We start from the raw sequence: 14,641 nt of genomic DNA on the forward strand, positions 1-14,641 counted from the left end.
ACTCAGTGATTATAAAATAATAAGAATGCTTGACCCACAGCAGGTGTTGTTAGAATTATGATTATTAATACTATTATCACCATCACTTTTTTAGTTTGCCTAAGTATTTTCATCCTAAAGGAGCACCATAGGTTCCAGCCCCCAGATGTGTCCATGTGCCACTGAAAGTTTGTGGTGTGCTGCATAAAGAGAGCTAAATGTGGTCCCCAACAGAGGAACAGCAATACCCCCAAGACTCTTGTTCGTCCTGAAAGACACAGAAACATCCTCTTGTCCTTCCTCTCTGAACAAGAGAAACTACTGTAACCATTAGATTTGACTCTCCAAAAATAGCATGTTGTCAATCCTTGCTTTAGGGAAGCAGATCACTCATTAAAATTTGTATTTGTACCTGAAAATTCATCTTCTCTTCAAATGGTATTTTTCCCTCAAGAGTTTCACTGGGAATGAACTCCGAGTTCTAATTCTGAGTTCCTTATGAACCAGTAGTTGCTTTATGAGTCAAGCAGCCTTCTGTCTGCCATAACATTGCAATGTTAAATGATTAATTTACATTCTTCTAGCAATGAGAAAATAGCCCCAGCCATGGCCCTAACTACTTGACCAAGGTTCCAGGACAAGTCAACCAGGCTTCCTGGCATTCCTTTAACTTGATTTGTTTTATTTCTAGTGAGAATCTGCCAGCAACTTAGTGGAGGCACCAGGCAAGCTTTGACAGTCCTGTAATTTAGCAACATCCTGTGGACTCTGATGACTGGCCTCGTCCCTTCTAAATCCTTTAACCTTTCCCATTTCCACAGAATAAAATCCTGAAATTCTCGCACAAATTTTAGGATACTGATTCATTAATTTGTTCAACAAATATTTCTTGGATACCTACTCTAGTCTAAGCAGAGAGAGGGGTTCAGCCTTCATAAATCTTGCATTGTAGTAGGGAAGAAAAATAAATAAAAAATATAAAAATTACAATATTTGATTTAACAACTGTAAAGGTAACTGAAATAGTTTACAGTGTCTGCATCTATCAGTCATTTAAATTTTAAGTGAGGTATAAACCCAAGAGATGGTTTTATCAGCAAGGTGAACTCAACAGGAAAGTAGTAAGAAAGGGAAAGGGCAGGAAAGGTGAGATTTTGGGAGACGGACTTCCTTTGCTTTGTTCTATTCTTTGCCTTTAAAATAGGAATGCTTGCTCAGCCTTCTTACTTTCAGTAAAGAAGCAGGGCCTCTGTGAAGGAACTTTACTTCTTCCCTTGTGCAAACAGGAGCAGGGGTGCCCTGAATGCACAGTGGAGGAACGGACGATAATGCTTCAGGAAATGAGTTATTTAACAAAAATCAAAAGGAAGAGGGGCAGCCTCAGCTCAATGCCTTCATGTGCAATGGCCTTAATATTTCAGATTATCGGGGAAGAGGACAAATCTGACATGCCGGTCAATGTCTGCCAGTGAGAAGTCTGAGTGTCCAGGCAAGTTTGGAAGACTACTGGCTTCCCGACTAAAATAGTTAATTCTGTGAGACCCACCCAAAGTGGGTGAAAAGCCAGAGCAAAGGAGATAAAAATTGTTCACATTTTAGTATATTGGTGTATAGACATATCAGCCTTATTTGGTGCAATTTCTGCATGTCTGTGCAAAATAATATCAAGTTCTTTTTTTTCCCCCAAACTCATATTTTAAAAATCATAAAATAGCCTTTTTAAGTAACAAATAGGGTGGCACTTTTGTAGATTCTTGTCTGGGAGCATAATGAAATATTCTAGGGTGATGGGAATGCTCTAAATCTGGATCTGAAAGCTTGTTAAATAGGTGGATACAGATGTAAAAAGTAATTGCACTGTATCTTAAGATTTGTGTATTTTTACTCTATTTAATGTATACTTCAGTAGAAAAAATGAAAAAGGAAAAAATAAGTAGAGGGAAAAACCTAGATCTTAGCCCTTTAGATGCATGGTAAACTGGATGTCATAAATGATAAGCTCTGAGGCTCAGGCAGGGACTTATTAGATCTTTACAATATCTTTCTATTTGCTCATGATTTAACAAACTGCGGAGCTGTTAACTCTCCTCCTTATTATTGGCACCCATTGGGTTCCAATACAAAACCTATCTAGAAAGGAAATTAGAAAAACAAAGAAGAAAAAAAAAACCCACTGAGTTATCAGCTGAGAAAAGATTCAGGGATAGGGTCACGCTTGTTAGGTATTTCTCTCAGTGGGGTCTCCCATGCTGTTAACAGTTTTGACTCCCAAAATGCTGAGCCCCTCTAGGATAGTTAGATCTGCCACAAAGGCAGCAATAATTGTGTGAGACCTCTGCTTCCTGAAGACATGTGAAAAGATCATTTTGCAAAACAGTCAAATTCAGCAAGCCTATGATTAGGAATATTAAAGTTGGGTTGTTTCCAATAACAAACCAATATATAGTTGAATTCTGTGACGTTCTTAAAAGAACATGTTCTTTTAAGCTGTGTTCATCTTCATTATTATTATTTTTAATTTCTTTAAACTTTTCAAAACTATAATGAAATTTCCAGATTTTTTGGTTTTGATTCACTGAAACCAATTATCCATATGCCATCTAATTATTTTCACATAATAAACATTTTTTTAATTTAAATTTTAATTTTTTGAATTGTAAATTGACAAATTATAGTTGTATATGTTTATGGCGTACAAAGTGATGTTATGATTTAAGAATAGAATGTGGAGTTATTAAATCAAGCAAATTAGCATATCCATTCCCTCAAATACTTATTATTTTTTATGGTGAGAACACTTGAAATTTACTCTCTTAGCAATTCTGAAATATACAGTGCATTATTATTTACTATTTTCACTATGCTATGCAATATATCTTCAAGAAAGAAAAATTTATTCCTTCTGTCTAATTGAGGCTTTGTTTCCTTTTGCAGCACTATTCATAATAGCCAAGTTATGAATGAACATATTTTTGTATGATGAAAATATTTCTTTCTTCTTTGAAAAATGGAAAAAAATAGATTCTCATTATGGTAATAATAATTTTAAGCTCATGGATCCTTTTGAATTTTTTTCACCCTTAATAAGGTGTCAGCTTTGTTGTTGTTGTTGTTGTTGTTGTTTTGTTTTGTTTTGTTTTACTTTTTTTTGGTTCTTATATTCTGTCCTTATTTCAAAGAGTTCATGGCATTAATCTACACAAAATTGTGTTTTCAAAAAAATAAAGTCTTTATGCTGGGAAACAAAAACTAAATATCTGTATATCTATAGATGAACTCCATAATTGACAACAATTTTTCCTGCCTAAAATGTTATTTTTAAGTCAGTTGTTTAGAACTATAAGCCACATTTTTTCCTTTAGAGACATCTTTGGGTTCTCAGAATAGCCCACGGAAGGTAGCTAATTTACTTAGCAAAGAATGTGAAATGCTGTAGGTTTGCGGCAAATTTTTATTAATCATGATATGATTGTAATAGCAAAAAATTACTGAACAAAATGGAATTTTATAATTTTACCTTTCAGTTATTGTTTGAAGAAAGGCACAGCTAATTACACAAAGATGGGAAAGCTGTTATGAATAGTTATTATGGACATTTTCAAATAATTTATACTGCTCAATTCAGATAATGCAAGATAAAGAATAAAAACAAAATATGAATCATCCCACTAACCAAAAATATCTAATCTTAATATAATGGTGTGTTTATTTCCAAGATTTAAAACATGTTTTTACATTGCACTGTTTTATATCTTTCTTTTTCCAATCATTATATTTTAATAATTTTGATGATTGTCAGCGTAGATTCTTTTGTCTAATCTGACTTCAAATCGCAACCCTTTCCTTTCTTTAAAATACATGTGCTAAATTTTGTTTTGTTTGCTTTTACTTGAATAGATTGTAAAAATGAAGCAGAGAAAGGAAAGATAAAGAAACCACGAAGGCAGAGCAAGAATGAGCATGACAGCAAAGGAGAGTTTAGGCAACAGTGTGAGAATTCGAGGGGTCTTTGGAGATAAAAGATGTTTGAGATACGATGAACAGAATTTGAAGCAGTCAACTTTAGAAAAATAGGGATTGTAGTATTAGGATCAAATGAGAATAAGCATCATCTTACCTACCTCATCATTTGGTTGATGACAAAACAAATGTTTAGCAAGTTTAAGGTCTTGTTTGGGGGAAGAGATAGTTTGAGGCAGTACTAGGAAGGGAACCAAGATTTACTAATTCTCAATCCTAATTTCCTTCCTTGAATCTTGGAGATACAGAAAAATGGGAGAGCAAGAGGTGTGCATCATTCCCTTAAGGATTAAAAAGGGAAATGGTGGAAATGAGATGGTGGCTCAACGAATATCCTGATATAAGGATCAGCCAGCGCTGACTGGAGTTCAAAAAAGTTAAGGGAAGAGGAAAGTGGAGCAGAGTAACCCTTACTGGGCGCAGAGAGCTGAAGACTATGTACAAACCATTGTTTGTTTGTTTGTTTGTTTTGTAAGATAATGAGTAGTTTGTTTTTCCTTTTTTTTTTCTTTTTAATTTTTTTATTTCCATAGGTTTTTGGGAAAAAGGTGGCATTTGGTTACATGACTTAAGTTCTTTAGTGGTGATTTGTGAGATTTTGGTGCACCCAGCACCCAAGCAGTATACACTGAACCCAATTTGTAATCCTTTATCCCTCACCTCCTTCCCACCCTTTCCCCTTGAGTCCCCAAAGTCCATTGTGTCATTCTTATGCCTTTGCATCCTCATAGCTTAGCTCCCACTTATGAGTGAGAACATATGATATTTGGTTTTCCATTCCTGAGTTACCTCACTTAGAATAATGGTCTCCAATCCCATCCAGGTTGCTGTGAATGCCATTAATTCATTCCTTTTTATGGCTGAGTAGTATTCTATCACATATATGTACCACAGTTTCTTTATCCACTTGTTGATTAATGGGCATTTGGGTTGGTTCCACATTTTTGCAACTGCGAATTGTACTGCTATAAACATGTGTGTGCAAGTATCTTTTTCATATAATAACTTCTTTTTCTCTGGGTGGATACCCAGTAGTGGGATCTATGGAACAAATAATAGTTCTACTTTTCTTTCTTTAAGGGATCTCCACATTGTTTTCCATAGTGGTTGTACTAGTTTACATTCCCTGTAGAAAGGTTCCCTTTTCACCACATCCATGCCAACATCTACTTTTTTTTGACTTTTTTGATTATGGTCATTATTGCAGGAGTAAGGTGGTATTGCATTGTGGTTTTGATTTGCATTATCCTGATCATTGGTGATGTTGAGCATTTTTTCATATCTTTTTTGGCCATTTGTGTATCTTCTTTTGAGAATTGTCTATTCATGTCCATGGCCCACTTTTTGATGGGATTGTTTGGTTTTTTCTTGCTAATTTGTTTGAGTTTATTGTAGATTCTGGATATTAGCCCTTTGTCAGATGTATAGATTGTGAAGATTTTCTCCCACTCTGTGGGTTGTCTGTTTACTCTGCTGACTGTTCCTTTTGCCATGCAAAATAAACAAAAACATAAAGTAAGGGAAGGACACCCTATTCAACAAATGGTGCTGGGATAATTGGCAAGCCACATGTAGGAGAATGAAACTGGATCCTCATCTCTCACCTTATACAAAAATCGATTCAAGATGGATCAAGGACTTAAATCTAAGACCTAAAACTATAAAAATTCTAGAAGATAACATTGGAAAAACCCTTCTAGACATTGGCTTAGGCAAGGATTTCATGACTAAGAACCCAAAAACAAATGCAATAAAAACAAAGATAAATATGTGGGACTTAATGAAATAAACCATGACCTTTAAATGGGTTTTTCTAGCTCAAGAACTACTTGCTCCAGAATTATCAAAATTCTAGAATAAATGCTACAATATATTGTTAACCCATCCATGTAGTAAATGAGAAGACTGTGGAGTTAAGCATTTGCCCATTTGATGTAAGAAGAACTAGCACTTACCATGATCAGTTATACTTATTACATCATTTCTGTCCTTGAAGCAAAGTCCAAGGTATAATTCTAAAATAGTATAAACTTTATATCTTTTGGACATTGGTGTGGGTAAGAGCCTATTGTTCTTGTTATGTTATATCTCAGTGGTCTTGTTTATTCTAGTACAAAGCTGAGAACAGCACCTCCTTCCTTGGGGAAGGAGGGAGAATCAGAGGCTGGAAGATGAAAAATAGAGAGTAAGAGGTTATGGTGAAATACTACAATATTTAAAAAATTTATCAATGACTGTTCTTCATTTTAAAAACAAAAAGCACTGCCCTGAGTTGGAGCTTAGATTTCATTATTTGAATCAATGTCACTTTGCTTAATGCCAAGTGTATTTTGTTTGTTTCTCAACCACTGGACTTCATAGATTTAAAAATGGTTTTTAATTTTTTTTTTGTTTGCTAAGACTCACCTTGACCTTATCCTGTCCCATGGACTTGAAGAACTTTCCGATGGATGTCCAGACCTGTACAATGCAGCTGGAGAGTTGTAAGTGACCACTGTTGAAATGACTCCCTGCTTGTTTTAACCAATGACCTGGTTCTTTTAGTATGTCATTAAAGAGAAAGGACCCTTACAACTCATTCCCTATATACTGACCAACCCCCAACATCCTAATGGAAAGACAAACCAAAGTGTGTGTGTGTGTGTGTGTGTGTGTGTGTGTGTGCGCGTGCATGTGCATGTCCGTCATACAAAATCTCATTATCAATACAGCATAGACAACCTTTCAAAGTAAAATGCCAAATAACTTGTCTTTCTCCCCCTGCCCAAAAAATAGCCTGATTTAGTAAGCTTTTCATTGAAATGAAAATGTCTCCTGAGAAAATTAAAATTATTAGTCATTAAATCTTTATAGTGAATCACTCTTTAATCAGAAAATTGAATTTCTTTCCATCTTATGCCCATATAGACCATCACCCCAAAAGGAATTCTGGCAGGAAGGGATAATTGCTTTGAGAACAAGACATAAGGACCTTGGCCAGAGGAGGATGTAAGAATGAGGGGCATGAGATGAGATGGAATAAGATAGAATAAGAGGCATTTCTCTTAGATAAGCAGTGGATACCCAAAAGCATGGTGAAGCAAGTAGAAAAAGGCCATCTACTTTGTCCCCTTTATGACCTAACCCTGATGCCACTAAAATCTTTGACACGTGTCACCATAAGTTGCTGATGCCTCCAAGGTAACAGGATTTTCAGTTAAGAGACATGAATTTCTTTCTGGCTTGGTCTATCAGTTTCTCTGTCTGTAAAATGCAGAGAATAATAAGTGCCACTGACCTACATGGACGTTAAGAGATTTAATGAGGCATGGGCAAGGAAATACTTTTAACTTCTTGGTTTAGAAAAATAATATGTGTAAAAAGACTTATCTATTATTTAAAAAGAGGTAGTGACAGGGTTGGTTTCATTCTGATCATCTAAAATCACTATGGATTTCCCTTGAAACATCCCAGAGAAATAAACAAAATGATGAAACCTCTTTATTTTAAGAAGTTGTCATAGATAGAATGAAAATTTCTGATTTAAAATAGGCCTTATGTATTCATTTTTTTCCTTATCGCTCCTTCTCTTGAGAAAAAAGCTGAGAAAAACATTTTCTTACACGATTCCTTCTTTCTGTTTTCTCTACTGCTCCAAAATCTCCCCTGACTCAACCCAACACTTTTATTTTTTCTGTAAAACAGTAGCCATAGCTGTCAACTGATGCTCATCCAAGGCTTAGAAAATTTGAATTAGTAAATAAGCTCAGTCCTGGCATGAATAATGAAATCAAAGAAACATCATGTTTGTCACTAACTTTGGATGTGAAGGGTGGGAATTATTATTTTTTTCCTTTTCTATCCCAATATTACTTTCTTCATCCCCACCTCTTTACCTCTGCTGTCTTCCCCATGCTGGGGCTTCAGGGTGACTGACAAGAACTTTTATTGTGGTGGCCAACGAGAAGCTCACCAGACAAGAACGTGGGGAATTTTGTGAGCTTAGAGCAGTATTTGCTGGAGGTTTCCAAGGTGTACTCATACAGATAGGGTTTGCCATTCTCTTTGTGGACCACCAATGCTTGTATAGGGCCTCTTTGTATCTCCTTGCTTTCCATGTTCTTCTTCTTATTATTTTTTTGGCTTTATGTTGAAAAGGTAGTCCAAAGAAACAGGAAAGTAGATTACAATTAAACTTGCCATTGATTTCTGGGTAGCTTTGGTGAGTCACTATCTTGCAGTAAATAAGAATAAGAATCCATAAACTTAAAAAAAAAAAAAAAAAACATGCTGAGGATTTTGGCCAGCCAAGACCTCACATAATATCCTCTGACTTCATCACTCTTATTTGAAAAGTTCAAATATTACAAACAAAGGGAAAAGGTAGAGAAATGGTGCATGAAAGAAGAGTAGGCTTCATTTTTAGGGTAGAGAAAGATCCAGAAAAAATTGACAGATGATGACCTAGCTTGGAGACTAAGAGCTAACTTTGGATTACCAAACTGATAACAATTTTACTTTGGATGGTTCAAGTTATATAAAAATATGATCTTTCATAATAGGTAATCTGTTTTACTTCATATTAATTGTGATGAGTGGGCCCATTTAGCAAGACACTAGCACAAATGAATATTCTTAATTTGCATATTCCACAATTTCCTCTTAGATTACCTGCCAATAGTCTTCCCCATTTGCTAAAGTAGAAGGACTTTAACATAAGCTTTCTGAATGCAAAGCTAATAGACCCTAGGAGGAGGGCCAAGTCTGTAATGGGAATGTTTTAGGCAGGCCCGTGATTAATTCATTCTCATTTAAAAAAAGAATGGTTTTCATTTAAAGTACTAAGACTGGCACTGTGGATTGGATTGTCTTATTGGATTGCCAAAGCCTCAGCTCTTGCAAGTAAAGACAATCTTCAAAGGATTTTTATGTTTGTTTACTTGTTTGTTCTTCAGAAAGAGTTAGTGAATAAAAAGGCAGAAATCAATAGACTTTTTAGATTCCATTCTTTCATTACACAGAAAAAAAATCCATCCATAAGTAGCTTTCTGTCTTAAATTTCTTTGGCTCCAATGACACAGAGTTGTAGTGATGATTACAGCTCTTTTATTAAGAATGCTCTTGAATTGACTGAGCATATGCCTGCTTTAGACGGTTTCTTTGTTTCTTTACATGGGTAGACTTTCAAGCTTTCTTGGAAAGCCATATTCAATTTTCACTATGATTTCTTTACCTCAGTTGGGTACACGATGAATGACCTGATATTTGAGTGGTTAAGTGATGGTCCAGTGCAAGTTGCTGAAGGATTGACCCTGCCCCAGTTTATTTTGAAAGAAGAGAAGGAACTTGGCTACTGTACAAAGCACTACAACACTGGTAAGTTTCTTCTTTTTTTTTTTTTTTCCAGCTGTTAAACACAAGTGAGCTCCATTTGCAGTTTGGTATATATCTCATTACTTTAATTGCTGCATATTTACCAGGCAAATAGACCTATGTGGCACAGACCTGATTTGGCTCAAAACTCCCTCAACAGATAAGATTCCTATACTCTCTGGAATAGGTCAGCAAACACAAGAGGTAATTTCTCCAGAACACAGAGAGAAGGAGAGAGGATTTAGGATCTTTTGCTGTTCCCTAGCTGACCATCTGTTGTCGAATGAGTCTGAGGAAAGGTGTAGAAAACCTCATTAGTGGTGCAGAAAACATAAATTCTGGCTCCTTTCTGGCATCCGCTCTTGCCATTGGATGCTTAGGTCAATTTGCACCCACTGTCTTACTGCCTTAGTGCCTTAGTGGAAAAGAGGAACAATAACACATGTCTTTGTAAACCCAGAAATAGAGCTGTTGTGTTCTTCAGTCTTGGACAGCAATAGAAGTTTGGATGAAAGTCAGCTGGCAGGAATTCTGCTGGCTCTAAAGTCATGTGTTACCAGTAGTGCTGACAGACACATGGGGTTGGGGGGCAGGTGGTGGAGGAAGAACTTGAGGTAGATGGTAGCAACAAATAGGCATCCGTTGTTTTCTGGAAGATTTTACCTGTCCAGAAAAGTTGACGGTTTTTCTTAAGAAAAACCATGGTGTTCAATACCATGCAAGCTGATCATGGAGAGACAATCAAGACATGATGGTTTGTCCAGTAACTGGTCTAGGTCCCTTGCTGAGGAAAACAGTTTATGCACACTTGTTCCAGCAGCTAACAGTGATACTTATGAAGTAACCAAAACCTGATTCCAAGGATGTTTTTTTTCTGACTAAGAAGAATTCAACCCTATATCTTGTAATCTGTATGGACTAAGCAAAATTACCTTCTGGAGTTCTAACTCCAAATCAATTAAGGAGAAAAAAATTGGGAAGGGGTAGGAATATCTATCTTTTAAATGTTAAACGTTTTAATACCTTTATATGAACTCCTTTTTACAGGTAAAGAAACACTGTACATAGTTCCTAAGCATATGCTAAATGTCCTGAAGCAATCACCCGGAAGGTTAGGAAATTTTTACAATGACTAGATTATACACTGGCTTATACAAATGTACATTTTTCTCTTGCCATTAATAACACAATGATAAATACACAGTTCTTTAAATACTTTGTAGTTTTATGTAAACTGTACTACTTTGGAGGAAATGGCTTCAACTATTACACAGTGTATGTCATGTGTTACATATTATATGCTATATAGTATATGCTATTAATATATAATATACTATATATTACATATAACCCCACAAAATTTGAATATTTTATTTCCACTGGTCATTTTCTGTCAGTCTTGTAAATTCTGAAGCTCTGTCTAAAACAATCAAGCTGCAGCAAGCACAGATTTTAAAAATTTAATATGCTTTATGGTTTTGGTCCAGTGACTCTTTAGATCACACATTCTCACACTATTATTATCACTATTATTCCACAGTAATTATTTCTATTACTGGTTCAGTTGGAGAAGAGTTGAATTGGTTACGTAGGGTGAACATTTTGTGCAATCTTCCAAATCCATCTGCAGTAGTCTTTTTTTTTTTTTTTTTTTAAGCAACGTGGGATAATGGAATTGGAAATATAAATTCAGACTGGACTTTAAATGATCATTTCCTCCTTCTAGGAAAGTTTACCTGCATTGAGGTCAAGTTTCATCTGGAACGCCAAATGGGATATTATTTGATCCAGATGTACATCCCAAGCCTGCTTATAGTAATTTTGTCCTGGGTTTCCTTTTGGATAAACATGGATGCAGCCCCTGCCAGGGTCGCACTGGGCATCACCACAGTCTTAACGATGACCACCCAGAGTTCAGGCTCCAGGGCATCTCTGCCAAAGGTAAGAAATCTTGCTTGATAACAGATGGCATGAAAGGTTCCCAAAGGTCTTGTGGGCTGGAGAGTTCTGTGAGGACAGAAATGTTGGCCACCCTACGACACTGTCATAGATATGAATGCACTAAGAGGACAAAAAGCTGAGTTTGAGAGAATCAAGGATCTGGGAACACGGGGAACCCTCAAAATCATATCATTTAGAGGAAAGGGAAATTAGTATTGAGAGGGAAGAGAAATGAGTAGAGGCAGAAACATGGCTTAGAGACTCTAGGAAGCCCTTGAGTGCTTTTGATCTCGGTTGTTTATGAGCCATGAAGCTTGCAAGAATTGAAGTAAGACTGATGCAATTTATGCGTGAAACTATTGCAATTCATATGTTCAGTGAAGTCATTTATAGTCATAAAAATTTGAATTAGGCTCCTGGAAATCACAGAAGAGCCATATCAATGAATATATGTAAGAAATTAATGTACAATATTAGGGTACAGCAATCTGATATATGAAACATTGCTATGCCTTAATTTCCTTTAATGGCTGATATGCTACTATTTTTGAGGGACACAGTTACCCAGAGAAGGAACAGTAGAGTCATCCAAAACGGTGCAAATTCCTAGAACTGTGGCATGGTGACAGAGGAGTGTGGGATCGATATCAGGGACATATAGACACTTTATAGCACCTCAAATAATAATCCACAAGTGGCTGTGTAATCTATTTTTATAAAAAGCAGGCCATCTGCATTTGTAAATATTGCTTAAGCAAGTAATGATGAATGTCCCACTTTTGAAATGCTCTAGCACCTCAGAAGTGTGCCTTTGTGTGTGCTTCCCCATTTCACTGAGTATACTGAGCCATTGGCTTCAATTTTCCAGAATATCAGTTCAATTTAGGATTCAGTGTACATTGTCTCATACTGGTTGAGCAGTCTCTCCAAAATGCATTTCCAGAAAATAATGAAGATGTAATTCCATATTTTTGCTGGCTTGAGTTTATGTTTGGTTGTGCTGAATTTGACATAATGAGAAATGTTAGATCATGTTCCACATTATCTCCCATGTCCAGAAGATAAGATGACATATGGAGGAGGTCTGTGGTTATAATAGAGGTGGGCTGAATACTGGAGAAATATTTACACAACTTATTAAGTCCCATGCCTCCAAAGATAAACATTAGGTTTTATATGGTCATAGAGAAAGGAATAGAGGTATCTCTAATACCTTTTTATCTTCTAGAATAACAAATAGTATAATGTACCTGTATTATTTTTCTATTGGAATACAGATGTCAGAAATACTAACAGCTTTTTTAACCTGTATAATCAAAAATCAATTTTACCTAATAGCACTTTTAATCCACTCTGTGCCCCTCCCAAACAGGTTCATTTGCTTATTTCTTATTAGTTATTAGCTATTGCCGTCACTGCATGCCATGGCATTAAACCTCAGGATGTACAAACATATATTTTACAATTTAATAGACAGCTAAAGTACTGGTGACAAATTGTAAGCATATAATGTCAAAATATAAGACATTTAGCCTCCAACTGCTCATTGCTATGAAAAGAGTAGTCATTTATCTTCAAAATGGGAGTTTGAGTTTTTATAAATTTGTTATTCATTTTATAAAGCTGTTATGATTCTGCATCAGTGGTCAAAACTATTGCTAAATAAATGTTCACTGATCAGGGATCTTTGTATGTAGAGGCAATCAGGAACTCAGATAAACCAAAAGAGAGTATAATCAAAAATCATTTTACACTTGGCTCTGAACTCATGGCGGTTATCCTTTTGCCACCATTAGGTTTATCTTCCTCCGTGTACTTTTCTTATGCTGTTATTAAACATGGTTGGCTTTCAACTGACCATGAGGAAATGTAACTTATGTGGATGATGGTGTGAAACACATGGGATAAAAAGTGAGTCATGGAAAATGAAGAATTGGTCATACAGTTACTTATACATGTACATGCATGTAAATACTCATTTTAATTTATAAACACTGCAATCCCTGACCAGATGCTCCACTGTGGTGATTGTACATTTACTTCAGGGCCTCTTTCAATGCCCCGTACAGAGTACACATGCACATTACAATTTAAAATAAGATGTTTTTTATAGAAAATACAGAAAACATGATTAATGTGAACCAACCATTAAATAACTGTTGTTAAGACTTTGGTGTATTTTCTTTCAGTCTTTTTTCCATGTGCATTTATGGGCAAGCCCACTCACATGCACACACAGAAAATTGAGATCAAACTTTTACACCATATTAGATATTTAGAGTTTTCTTTTTTGCTTTTGTAAGTATGATAATTATAAATACATTTGCATAAGAGTGTAGCCCACTGTGTTCTAGATAACATATATATAGTTTTTAATTTTTAAAAACTTTCAATGGGAAAAAAGAAGGTACTGAGCATGTTTAGAGTGAATGAGGGAAGATCTATGAGAAGATATTTGATGGGATATATGTTCTATGCAGGCAAGAACTTTGTCTTGTTCATTCTGTTAACTTCAACACCTAGAACAGTATGTGGCTTAGACTAGATGACCAATAAATTCTCATTGAATGGATAAATTAATGATCAGTCATGTTCTCCCATGTGAGGCCATGTTGAAGATATTAGGTTGGTGCAAAAGTAATTGTGGCTTTTGTCATTAACAGTAATGGCAAATATCGCAATTACTTTTGTACCAACCTAGTAAATCAGAGTTGAAGCAGAATCCATGGGTGAAAGTTACACAGAAAAGTATTTGAGTTTTAATGCACAGAAGAATCTCATAATAATATTACATGTACTATAAAGGACTGGAATTTCTCTAGAGTACGTCTCCCTTTCCAAAAATTCTCAAGCAGACTTTGCGAAGTTAAGAATATATGAACAAATTTACAAGAAAAAAAACAAACAACCCCATCAAAAAATGGGCAAAGGACAGAACAGACACTTCTCAAAAGAAGAGATTTATGCAACCAACAGACATATGAAAAAATGCTCATCATCACTGGTCATTAGAGAAATGCAAATCAAAACCACAATGAGATACCATCTCATGCCAGTTAGAATGGCGATCATTAAAAAGTCAGGAAACAACAGATGCTAGAGAGGTTGTGGAAAAATAGGAATGCTTTTACACTGTTGGTGGGAGAGTAAATTAGTTCAACCATTGTGGAAGACAGTGTGACAATTCCTCAAGGATCTAGAACTGGAAATACCATTTGACCCAGCGAACCCATTACTGGGCATATAACCAAAGGATTATAAATCATTCTACGATAAAGACACATGCACAGGTATGTTTATTGCGACACTATTCACAATAGCAAAGACTTAGAACCAACCCAAATGTCCA

General features: G+C 35.7%; 1 protein-coding gene across 2 annotated transcripts in view; it reads left to right on the forward strand.

The window, feature by feature from the left end:
- Window positions 1-14,641, forward strand: part of GLRA2 (glycine receptor alpha 2) — a 213,211-nt gene that overhangs the window by 67,308 nt on the left and 131,262 nt on the right. For both annotated transcript variants that reach the window (XM_054471731.1, XM_054471732.1), the window contains exons 5-7: window positions 6,400-6,482; window positions 9,217-9,354; window positions 11,078-11,292. In XM_054471731.1, coding sequence (XP_054327706.1) covers window positions 6,400-6,482; window positions 9,217-9,354; window positions 11,078-11,292 — 436 coding nt within the window. The remainder of the gene's footprint in view (window positions 1-6,399; window positions 6,483-9,216; window positions 9,355-11,077; window positions 11,293-14,641) is intronic.

Source organism: Pongo pygmaeus, chromosome X (assembly GCF_028885625.2).
Source record: "Pongo pygmaeus isolate AG05252 chromosome X, NHGRI_mPonPyg2-v2.0_pri, whole genome shotgun sequence".
NCBI classification, from domain to species: domain Eukaryota; kingdom Metazoa; phylum Chordata; class Mammalia; order Primates; family Hominidae; genus Pongo; species Pongo pygmaeus.